At 32.8% G+C, this 11862-nt stretch overlaps 1 protein-coding gene across 3 annotated transcripts in view; it reads left to right on the top strand.

Moving 5' to 3' along the window:
- The first annotated feature begins 2551 nt into the window (after nt 1-2551).
- LOC111696322 (putative ammonium transporter 1) overlaps nt 2552-11862 on the top strand; it is a 23028-nt gene continuing 13717 nt past the window's right edge. For all 3 annotated transcript variants that reach the window (XM_023465895.1, XM_023465894.1, XM_023465893.1), the window contains exons 1-12: nt 2552-2650; nt 4644-4773; nt 5323-5467; nt 5782-5822; nt 6979-7052; nt 7994-8124; nt 8553-8614; nt 9091-9149; nt 10692-10759; nt 10998-11054; nt 11113-11165; nt 11483-11597. In XM_023465895.1, coding sequence (XP_023321663.1) covers nt 2612-2650; nt 4644-4773; nt 5323-5467; nt 5782-5822; nt 6979-7052; nt 7994-8124; nt 8553-8614; nt 9091-9149; nt 10692-10759; nt 10998-11054; nt 11113-11165; nt 11483-11597 — 974 coding nt within the window. In that variant the 5' untranslated portion in view covers nt 2552-2611. The remainder of the gene's footprint in view (nt 2651-4643; nt 4774-5322; nt 5468-5781; nt 5823-6978; nt 7053-7993; nt 8125-8552; nt 8615-9090; nt 9150-10691; nt 10760-10997; nt 11055-11112; nt 11166-11482; nt 11598-11862) is intronic.

The raw sequence follows: 11862 nt of genomic DNA, 5'->3' as shown, positions 1-11862 counted from the left end.
ACTATGTGAGTTTAAATGGGGAATCTAAATTTGATTTTTGCATTTTTATGACTGAGTGTATTGGGTGTAAGGGGAAACTTAAATTTGCATCTCTTTCACATGGATCCAGACTGCTGAAAAACTATAAACACCCTTATACTTTTTGTAGCCCTTGACGTATACATTTTAGAACTATAAAGATCTTACTTTTTGCTTTTTGTTTTGAATAAATTATTGGCAAATTTTTCATTTTTTTGGGGCGTGAGATTTGCAACCTTTGCATCAATGTGCTCAGTAATTAGCAAATATGCAGATTATTATGGAAATTAGATATACTGTAAAATTTGCACACTATTTATCCAATTATCAAAAAGTATTTAAGTTTTGGAAAAGTTTTCCTATAGAACAAGTTTACAGCTATAGTAAACCCATATAAAAGTAAGAACAAAATCAATTTCGTTTTTAAAGTCTCATCGAGACAATGTTGGAAACTATTGCATTTAGAAACTAACATTTTAAGTCTAAAGTTATGGCACAATAAATAAAAGAGTATTTTCTTAAATGTGCTAAACCTAGCGATTGTTCCTTTCGGGTCATTGGAGGCTATAAGAGACCATTGGAGGACGAAGAGGGCCAAATTTTCTTTACAGAAACATTGGATAGAAATAAAAATAATGCCGATAATTTTTTACTAAATTCCCAAAAAATCTTAAAATTATAGAAACCTGGCCCTTCCTCACCTCACATAGCCCTTTGTACCATGCTACCAAATTTCTTTAAATGTTAATATTGGTTTCCTTATCATGAAATCCATAGATTTAAATTCTTGATTTTTACCGGAGGAACTTTGTTTGGGTCTTTTAGTCCTTGAATGGTTGGGCGTGGGGGTGGGGGTTAGGCAGGAGAGGAAGGTAGGAATAATTAATAATAATATCTTTGAAACCTAGACCATGTAATTTAGACGGACAGTCTAACTAATCTTTTTATCTTTAAATTAAGGCGGCACAAGATAAAAAGAAATAATATAATAAACCAATCTGTAGGAACTAGGCTACAGAATTAAATAAACCAATCTGTAGGAACTAGGATACAGAATTAAATTAACAAATCTGTAGGAACTAGGATACAGAATTAAATTAACCCTTTTTTGTCTAAATAAAGCGAATGGATTTTGCACATGTGAACTTTTCGAGGCCTACTAATTTATGAAACAATTACAGTATTGGAAAAAAACCATCACAGGAACAAACTATTTGTTTTTTGAAAGAGATTGAAAACTTAATTAACTATATTAGAGATATCAAAACATAAAGACTGGATGAAGATTCATTAAACAATTACTTATTTATGTTGATAAAACAAGTCCGTTTTTAATGATTTTGCGGCTCGTTGTTTTTTATTAGTAATTTATAGAGCAAGAGCCAGAGACGACTTGGAACTTTATATTTTTTATTTTCTTACTATTTTCTTATTATATTTATTCATTGATCTATTTTCTTATTATTTTCTTATTATATTTATTCATTGATCTATTTTCTTACTATTTTCTTATTATATTTATTCATTGATCTTTTTTCTTACTATTTTCTTATTATATTTATTCATTGATCTATTTTCTTACTATTTTCTTATTATATTTATTTATTGGTCTATTTTCTCACTATTTTCTTTTTATATTTATTCATAGATCTATTTTGAGAATTTTTAAGATATATTAATCAAGGTAAAGTAATGCAAGGAAAGTTATTTCAGAGGTGTACACATCTTTTGTACTGCAGTGTACTGTCTCTGGGTGGTAATGTAAACACAAGACGGATGTCAATTGCCTAACATGGGATTCATCTTTCACATAAAAATCAATAAAATATTCTGGTCTATAGGAAACGATTATATTAAATTATCAAATTTATCAAAATTTTATTCTTTTATCCTCCTCGGATACTAAACGAACACTGATGCATCTATTCTTGTTTACAAATTCCGCCCAGAGAGAACTGGTTTCAATATGTACGCAGAATAGGACCTGAAATTTGCTTTCCTTGCATTATAACCTTGTATTAATCAAGGAGAATTGAATAGAAGGAGGGGGCGATAAGGTTTCCGTACACTTTGCTGTGACGTACTGCTTCGAAGAACTAGTTTTTGCGTAAAAACAATAATAAAGATTGTAAACAATAAAACAATTGATAAACAGACATCTGGCGCATCTCTGGCGTTAGATGAAGATTCACCGTATACTAACTCATGGTTGTTTACATTAGATCGGCTGCCTTTATTATTGTTGTTACGCAAAAACTAGTTCTTCAGCAGTCCAAAAACGTCACAGCAAAGTGTACGGAAACCTTATCGCCCCCTCCTTCTATTCAATTCTCCTTGAATCAAGGTATAATAAAAGGTTATTGTGTTTGTGTACATTGTTCAGCTAAAATATAATACTCCGTACATACTGCATAGTACAGTACACAATTAGTCAGTGTACAATTGTACCCATCCCTTCAGAATTCATCGGGTACGGGTTGATAACTTTAAGTTTTTTTAGTTTAAAACTATGTTGAAAGTTAAACTGAATTTTTGTTATAAAGAAAATATACAAACATTTAGATAAAAATGTATTTCAGTATATATATGGAAGATGGCAGAGGACGACTTAAACTTCATTAAGATTCTACAGGTAAAGTAGAAATCTAGGATTTTGTTTGAGTGCAGGAATTTTTGTTATGTGAAATCCGATGGAGTGCTTAAAACTTGGATAAATCGAGGTTTAAATTCAGGCCCATAACCAGGATTTCACCAAGGGGGATGGCAAGATGGGTGTTGTATAGTTTGGGTACAGGAGCACCGAGTGAAACATAGAAAATTTTCAGAAATTTGGTGCAAAATCGAGTAGTTTTAGCTTGAATTTTATATTAGGTATGAAATTTTCTAATTGAATGTTACAGTGAGTGAAAAGTCAGTTTTAACTGAAGATGTTCAGTTTTTAGTTTAAATTTTACAATATTGGAAGACAAAAAATGTTGCTAATGTTGATATTAGTTACTACTCACGTTCACTGATTTTGGACGAAATATTGAAACTGAGGAAACAAGTTTCTGCAAAATTTAAATAATTGAATTTTATGATTCCTACTGGAACATATGTACTACATTTTATGTATGTATATCTTCATACATTTTTCGTCCGGACCACACCGGAGATAGTGCGTTGGGACTTTTAGGATATACAACTGAAATTTGACATTTTTGAGTAGGGAACTTAACAATCGATTTTAATTTGTTTGAGGGGTTGTGAAACAAGGATGTGCCTACTGTTACCTTCAAAAGATGTTCTTTTTTAAACAAAACTAAAAAGGATAAAACAGTTTAAACCATTATAAACAACATGACAAGGCTTAAAATTCTAATATAATAATCTTATAGTACTTTAAAAAGACTGTAAACAATGCCGAACGAAAAAAGGTGTGGTTGGAAGAAATAATAGCGAGTTGTGACGTAATTAGTGGTCGAACGAATTTGTGCCTTCCCTCCCTCACCATATTGTATATACAGAGCCCGTTCTCTCCATAGAAAGTGGTCGTGTAGTTCACGTACTTTGGGGACGATATGTTGACCGCTAGATGTCTCATGCTAAATTCTTCAGATAGATAGATATTTCTCCGTACATTTGACGACCAATACAGGAGACGTCAAGTTGTCGACCAATGTAGTTCATGGAAGGAACGGCCTCAGGATGATAACAAATTTAGAAAACTTTTAATACTTATATCTCAATTTTTCAGAAGAAAATTTTACCATACTACTTTTCTAAAAAAGGTGGGGTGTACATTCGTCATTGCACCCCTCTTTTAGGAGAAAGGAGGTTGCACCTATCCCCTTGAACCCCCCCCCCCCTTTGGTTACGGGCCTGTTTAGATTGTATGCTAAATATATAATTATATGTAGAGTCTAATGCCGTATCATAATTAATGTTATAATTTCAGGATAAATATGGGTAATTTCCTAAAGAACGATTTTTGGGACCCCCCCCCCCCTCCTCCCGTAGAAATAGTAAAAGACATTTTTGAAAATGAAAAACTAACTTTAACGTGAATTCTATGAGATGAAAAAAGGGGCAAAGGTCCAGAAAATAATTATGACTTGTAAAAGTTTCTGTTGTGCAAAAGAAGAAGGACTATAATTGTAATCTATATGATAAAGCTCTTCGTTTATTTATTTCTGTGATAGCTCTAAGTTCTAGGGAGGGGGGGGGGCCTGCCCCCCTTGTCACCCCCGTGTACGCCCTTGATCGAGGGCATGAAGGAGTTAACTTGAAGTCCGCACATTTAAAAAGTTTGTATCTTTGTTCTGTTGTTAAGTTTATCGGTGATCCCTATCAAAAATATTTAATGATAACTAGAAAACTCTGAATAGAATAAAAGACGTCTTTTAGACTCAAATTATGACTTTAAAAAATCCAATAAGCATGGGACACAGTAATTGTGCAGTGTAAACAGATCCTTTTCACTTAATTAGTAATTTATTAAATATCTTGTAAAATCATATACTTTGTACCAATGTTAAATACGCTTAAGTATTGCTATAAAATCCTCAATCTATTTCAGAGTTGTCTTGTTATCACTGCAAGTCCGTACATTTTATAAAAATTATAAAATAAATTGTGAATAAAAGGTTATCGGTGGTTTGAATGTTCTTCTCCTGCACGCTGGACTAGCTCTACTTGAAGCTGGTGTCTCACAACGAAAGAATGTATCCTCTGTACTCACTAGACAACTAGCTTGCTTACTGCTTTCAACTGCAGGTTCAGAATTTTTTTTACTCATAGATTTAAATTAGTGTTTTAGGGGGCTAAATCGGTGCTATGCTATCTATATTTCAATTCACCGCGCCGGTTCAAATTCTGAATCACCGATTCAAAGGTAAAGAACCATGAGGGTTTCTATTGGTTATTCGAGATTTGAACTGGCAGTAGGTAGTTTAGCGACCTTTCCAATTCATTAGATTTGGCCCCAGGGTGCTCTGTTAGAAAAATCTAAGATTTTGAAGTTTAGATTTTATATATTGAAAAATGAATTTAACCAATAAACTCATAGTAACATTATACTATGGTTTTACACTCTACAAGGTGCCTGTAAAAAACCTCAGTTGACGCCATAGCTTTTTTTAAACCGATTTTTACTTTTGGACATTCAAACATGTATTATATTAAAATTTGTGTTAAAAGATCTTTCTTTTTAATTACTAATGTATTATTTTGCTGTAAAACTTGTAATTTAAAGAAAAAGAAGTTGTTTTTGAAATTTTGATATGAATATGATATATATTGATGAATAAAAGTCCTTTTTTTCAGCATTCTGGATTTGTGGCTATGGATTTGCATTTGGAGGCGACTATCCATTTATTGGAAATGAGAATCTGTTTGTGTTGTACAATGCTGATGAGTTTCCGTATTCTCATTATTTTGTACACTCTCTAGTTGCTTCTCTCCCCTCCAGGTTATATTTTGTACACTCTCTAGTTGCTTCTCTTCCCTCCAGGTTATATTTTGTACACTCTCTAGTTGCTTCTCTTCCCTCCAGGTTATATTTAAATATCAGTTACCAATGCATATTTACTGATTTGTTCTAAGCTCATTTCTTACCGTTAACACTTAAAAAGTTTAGCCAACAACTATTATTAATTCTTTCCAGGGCATTTCCATTTCCACAAATTTTAGAAACTTCTACCGGATTAATTTACGTCAATTTTGAACCATTTCCATATTTGTGGCTTTTAGATTCTTTTTTGTGATGATTTTGAGTTGTTTTAGTATTTTGGGTGGAGCTGTAGCTGAGAGAACACATATCACAGGTATTAAAAATATAATCAAAAAAACTTATCCTTTTTAAGGGAGTGTTAATGTAACTTTAAGTGACCCCGAATTAATCGTTGCAAGCACCTGATTTTGAGTATTTCCCTCCATACCTTTATCTGAGCAACCATGAGGAAGATATAACAGTCTTTTTTTAAATCTAAAACGTGTTGAATTCTTTTAATTTTATTCCTTCTATCTGCTGCGCTGCCTAAATCCGCAAGTCAGTTTTACTGATGAACAAAAACTGAAAGTTATCAATTATTTTATAAAAAACATCTTCGTCATTTTTGCTTAGATGGAGATTTGAATGGCAGGCAATGCAATTTGAATTGAACATCACTTTAAAACTGAAGAGTCACTTGAAATTACAACTGCAGTCACTTAAACATTTTTTTTGAGTTAAAGGGAGTGACCGGCTATGTATGGTAGTTAAACTGAGTCTGCAGTGTTGTGGATAAATCTTTAGGATTCATTTGAGAAATATAAAACTTTTTAAAGATCTGTACATCCTGAGTTTGAGCGCAAAGTCGACGTTCAATATCGTACTTTTGGGTGGATACCTTTTTATAATAGTTTTTTTGAATTATTAAATAACGACGACAAAAATGTAAACAAAATTCTACAGTAAACTAATTAGTTGTTTAGAACTTTAGGAAAAGGTTGAGAAAATAAAAATTAACTCTTATAATCGAAAATGAGTAATCTTATTCAATTATTAGTTTCTACAATCTCTCTTTAATCAAAAAGATTTTTAGCAGATTTTCTGACATTTTTTTAATAAACCTGCGAACACATTCATAGAAAATAAGAAATTCAATATAATGATGAAAAAGGAAATAATTAATTCTAACTTCGATTTATTGACAAATTTCTTTTGAGAAATATATTCCTAAACATCTAATTAGTTCACTACAGAATTTTTACAAAATTTTTCGTCGTCGTTATTTAATAATTAAACAAAAATCGATTCTGAAAACGTATCCACCCAAATTCATGATTTTGAACGTCGACATTGCACTCAAACTCAGTAATTATACATCATGAAAAGTTTAATATGTCTCAAATGAATCCTAAAGAATTTGTCCACAACACTGCATACTCGGCTCAACTACCTTACATAGCCGGTCTGTCCCTTAAATATATTTGTAATAGGTCACTTGATCATGAGTTCTATCCTGACTGGTTTCATCTGCCCTGTTGTAACTCACTGGCTGTGCGCTGCTAAGGTAGGAAGAAAAAAAGAGGAGACAAAGGAATTGAGTTTTTGACACAAACTCAGATGTTCTAATTCCTATAACTTAGCAACCCGTTTTCCTAGACCTTTGATATTTCAAACTATTAATTCTGGTAGATCAACTAGTCTAAGTTTGAAATATCAAAGGTTTACACCATCAGATTGCAAAGATATAGGGGTTAGAAAATGTAAGTTTGTTGCAAAAACTCAATTCCTTTGTGGATATTTGTTATTCAAGCAGTTTTTTTATCATTCATAAGTTATTTTAAGTCTGAAAATTAACGATCTCTCAATTTTGATTTTAATTTAACCCATTTTTCTATCGACTTTTGTTTCTAATGCCAAGTTGTGTTTAGCAATTTAAAATTTGCTACCATTTGGGCCATTTGATGATATCTTGTGTTTTGATATCAGCATGATTGGGAAACATTTAATTTTGATGCAGATTGGGATCCTGGATTCGCACTAGAAAAACATGGATCCGGATCCAGGCCATGAATATTTCTTTAAGACTTACTGAATTTTTTTAAAGCAGAAATGCAAAATAATTTCTCTTTGTTTTTTCGCTTATTTTTTTGCTAAAACTTAATGAACCATTCAGAGATTAAGAAATTTGTATAATCTTCCTTTTTTCAGCAGTTTAGTATTTTTAAAAAGTTTTTGGTTTATATTATGGCCCTTGAATCCGGATCAGGGGATCCGCATATTTTTGCGTATCCGGAACCGGATCCATGGAGCCAAAATATTGATGATCCAACAGATCCGGATCCTGAGCACTGATTGATATCTTGGGTTATTATTGATACTGATTGGCTAAGGATAGAGTATTGTATTGATCTGGGGGGTACAATATCTACTCATGATGTATAGGGTTGGCTAAGGGTAGAGGATTGTATTGATCTGGGGGGTACAATATCTACTCATGATATATAGGGTTGGCTAAGGGTAGAGTATTGTATTGATCTGGGAGGTACAATATCTACTCATGTTCTTTGTGGAACTGCTTCTCTATCTGCTCTTCTTATTATTGGTAGAAGGATGGAGAAGTTTGGAGTCAACCATAGGTAAGAATTCAAGTGTTGGACTAGGTCTGGGCATGTTGATAATTTTTAATTTGTGTCAGTCCTCTGTCCATGGTTGATTTTTGTCCGTCTAGATTTGTACCTAGCGTGTTGATTTCTTTTTTTAAAAACTTTTATTGAATGTCAACAGTGATAAAAGGATTGTACATCTTTTTAATAACCACCAAGCAAAGTTGGCCATGCCCGATTTACAATGGTACCCTTTAAACCTTTATCTCATTTCTAGGTTTATACAAGTGTTTAAGTCTGATCATTCCTACATGTTTCCCTGCAGTAGAAGAATTCAAGTTTAGTAGAGAAATCACAATTAAACATAATCAGTGTTCAGGGAGTGTCACAAATGAAATTACACAACACAATTAGAAATAAAATATTGAATCCTAAAAAAATTTATCAAAACCTGTTTTTAGCGTGAAGATGGTTGGACATTCTCTGCCTATTGCTTATATAGGAGGATTCATGATGATTATAGGTATCATACTATCTTTCCCCATCCCATTGCATTAAATAGATTAAATCCTGCATGTAGTGTTGTGCATTCCGTTGGCTGGGATTTATATCGTTTCGCCTACATTTGCTTTCAGGGTAAAAATTTGACTCAGTGTTAGTAAAGCATTGTTTTCAAAACTAATTATTCTAAATATGTGCTTTCCTTACATTATGGCAAATGTGGACCCGGACAGAAAAAAAGGCAAAAACAAAAGAACTAAAAATTATTCAAAATCAAACATGTTACAGCATCTGTTTTAGATAGCGTTTGTTCAGCATAAATATGTATCAAACTTTAAAAAACAAACAATTGCTCAGGACAGTTTATAAATCTTGGAAAAAATGAACCAACAGGACTAGCAACACTCTGAATGTTTTCTGTTGATTTTGCTGCAATGTTTTAATAAATAAACTGTGTGGCAAATAATAGACTTTCAAGGTTAAGTCGTCTTATTTCAGGTATGATTGGTAAAGCTGTTGGGCTCACAGCTGACAACAAGAATGCAGATCTAGGAGCGGTAAAATGAACATTTATTTAAAGAAAAATATTAGGTTTCTCAAAAGTAGCGAAAAAGGGACTAATGTTACCCTTTAAACAGCTTTGTCTGATGATCGACAGAGGAGAATTACGGTGAACTCACTGTGAACACACCCCCACTGACTTAAAATAATTCTCGAGGATCGGATAGTTTTTATAATTCTCGAGGATCGGATAGTTTTTATAATTCTCGAGGATCGGATAGTTTTTATAATTCTCGAGGATCGGATAGTTTTTATGTGTCCAACACTGTATTTACATATTAAATGCAACTTAACATTTCAAGAGACACTTGAAAGTTCGTCATAATTATCAATTATCAACTTAATTTTTAATTCAAACTGTTTCATAAAATAACTGCTTAGGTTGTTATAAACTGTTTACTAAGTGAAGTTCAGGTTGTGATGAACTGTTTACTAGCTGTTGTTTAGGTTGCTATGAACTGTTTACTAAGTGCTGTTAAGGTTGTTATGATCTGTTTACTAAAGCTCCTGTTTAGGTTGTTATGATCCGTTTACTAGCGGCTGTTTAGGTTGTGATGAACTGTTTACTAGCTGCTGTTTATTTTGTTATGAACTGTTTAGTAGCTGCTGTTTGTTTTGTTATGAACTGTTTAATAGCTGCTGTTTAGGTTGCAATGACCTGGTTACTAGCTGCTGTTTAGGTTGCAATGAATTGTTTACTAGCTGCTGTTTAGGTTGTTATGATCTGTTTACTAGCGGCTGTTTAGGTTGTGATGAACTGTTTACTAGCTGCTGTTTAGGTTTTGATGAACTTTTTACTAGCTGCTGTTTAGGTTGTGATGAACCTCTTATTAGCTGATGTTTAGGTTATAATGAATTGTTTACTAGCTGCTGTTTAGGTTGTTATGATCTGTTTACTGGCGGCTGTTTAGGTTGTGATGAACTGTTTACTAGCTGCTGTTTAGGTTGTGATGAACTTTTTACTAGCTGCTGTTTAGGTTGTTATGAACCTCTTATTAGCTGATGTTTAGGTTATAATGAATTGTTTACTAGCTGCTGTTTAGGTTGTTATGATCTGTTTACTAGCGGCTGTTTAGGTTGTTATGAACTGTTTACTAGCTGCTGTTTAGGTTGTGATAAAATGTTTACTAGCTGCTGTTTAGGTTGTGATGAACTGTTCACTAGCTGATGTTTAGGTTTTTATGATCTGTTTACTAGCGGCTGTTTAGGTTATGATGAACTGTTTAGTAGCAGCTGTTTAGGTTGTGATGAACTGTTTACTAGCTGCTGTTCAGGTTGTACTGAACTGTTTACTAGCTGCTGTTTAGGTTGTGATAAACTGTTTATTAGCTGATGTTTAGATTGTTATGAACTATTTACTAGCTGCTGTTTATTGTGTTATGTACTGTTTAATAGCTGCTGTTTAGATTGTTATGAACTGTTTACTAGCTGTTGTTCATTTTGTTATGAACTGTTTAATAGCTGCTGTTTATTTTGTAATGAACTGTTTATTAGTTGCTGTTTAGGTTGTAATGAACTGTTTATTAGCTGCTGTTTAGGTTGTAATGAACTGTTTATTAGCTGCTGCTGGAGCTGGAAGTTTGGCAACATTTCTCTTTAAACTCAGGAAACGTCCAGCTCAGACTTTTTTTTAACCAAAAGAATGATCATTATTGTAAATACAATTTACCGGGTTGAAATTTTATACAGTGTGAGAAAATTTTAAAAAAATGTTTTGAAATTTATAACACTTCTCAAAATTAGGTGGATGGTGGAATCTTTTATAAATCCGCAAAAAAAGTCTTAAAAAACAAACGAAATGAACTGCTCGACACTGCTGAGCCAAATGAATGTTTTGTATTTAGTATTAGAAAGGATTCTGAATACAACCTCAACAGCATGGCTCATACGAAACTAAATAAGTAAGAATTGTCATTAGTACATTTTGAAATTCTTTTTATAAATTAAGCTTTTTTCCAGGATAACAAATAGAAGGTGGAGTTTCTTCTGTTCTTTGAATGGAACTATTGCAGGTCCAGGTTTTATTTTTAATATCAAATAATATGTATTTACTGTTGTCTTGATTAAAAAAATCGTAAAACAATCTTTTTTTTAAATTAAAGTAACACTCTTAAAGTTTTAGGAGTAAAGTTTGAAATATCTTGGTTATTCTGAGCCAAAAACTAACCTTAGCTTAACTCATTCCTAGAATATTAACCTTTTATCTTCCCATTAGGGAGTTCAACCTTTAATGACTAATTTGATCACAGAAGGGTCGGAAAGTTATTTTTCTCAATTTAAGATGAACTCCTGAATTTAAAAGTTTTAGTCGTAAAAATCTTTGTTTTAGGTTTAGTGGCAATACATGGAGGAGTCGGGTTATATCATGGCTGGGCAGCTTGGGTAGTTGGTTTAGTAGCTGGAGCTTTGTTTTTTATAACCAGCCAACTTCTAGCTTTATGCAGGTATAGGTTGGTCTAGTAGCTGGAGCTTTGTATTTTATAACCAGCCAACTTCTAGCTATATGCAGGTATAGGTTGGTTTAGTAGCTGGAACTTTGTACTTTATTACTAGCCAACTTCTAGCTATATGCAGGTATAGGTTGGTTTAGTAGCTGGAGCTTTGTACTTTATTACTAGCCAACTTCTAGCTATATGCAGGTATAGGTTGGTTTAGTAGCTGGAGCTTTGTATTTGATAACTAGCCAACTTCTAGCTATATGCAGGTATA

This window comes from Eurytemora carolleeae, unplaced genomic scaffold, assembly GCF_000591075.1.
Source record: "Eurytemora carolleeae unplaced genomic scaffold, Eaff_2.0 scaffold121, whole genome shotgun sequence".
Taxonomy (NCBI): domain Eukaryota; kingdom Metazoa; phylum Arthropoda; class Copepoda; order Calanoida; family Temoridae; genus Eurytemora; species Eurytemora carolleeae.
Note: the sequence above shows the minus strand (reverse complement) of the source record. Positions and strands in the feature narration are given on the sequence as shown.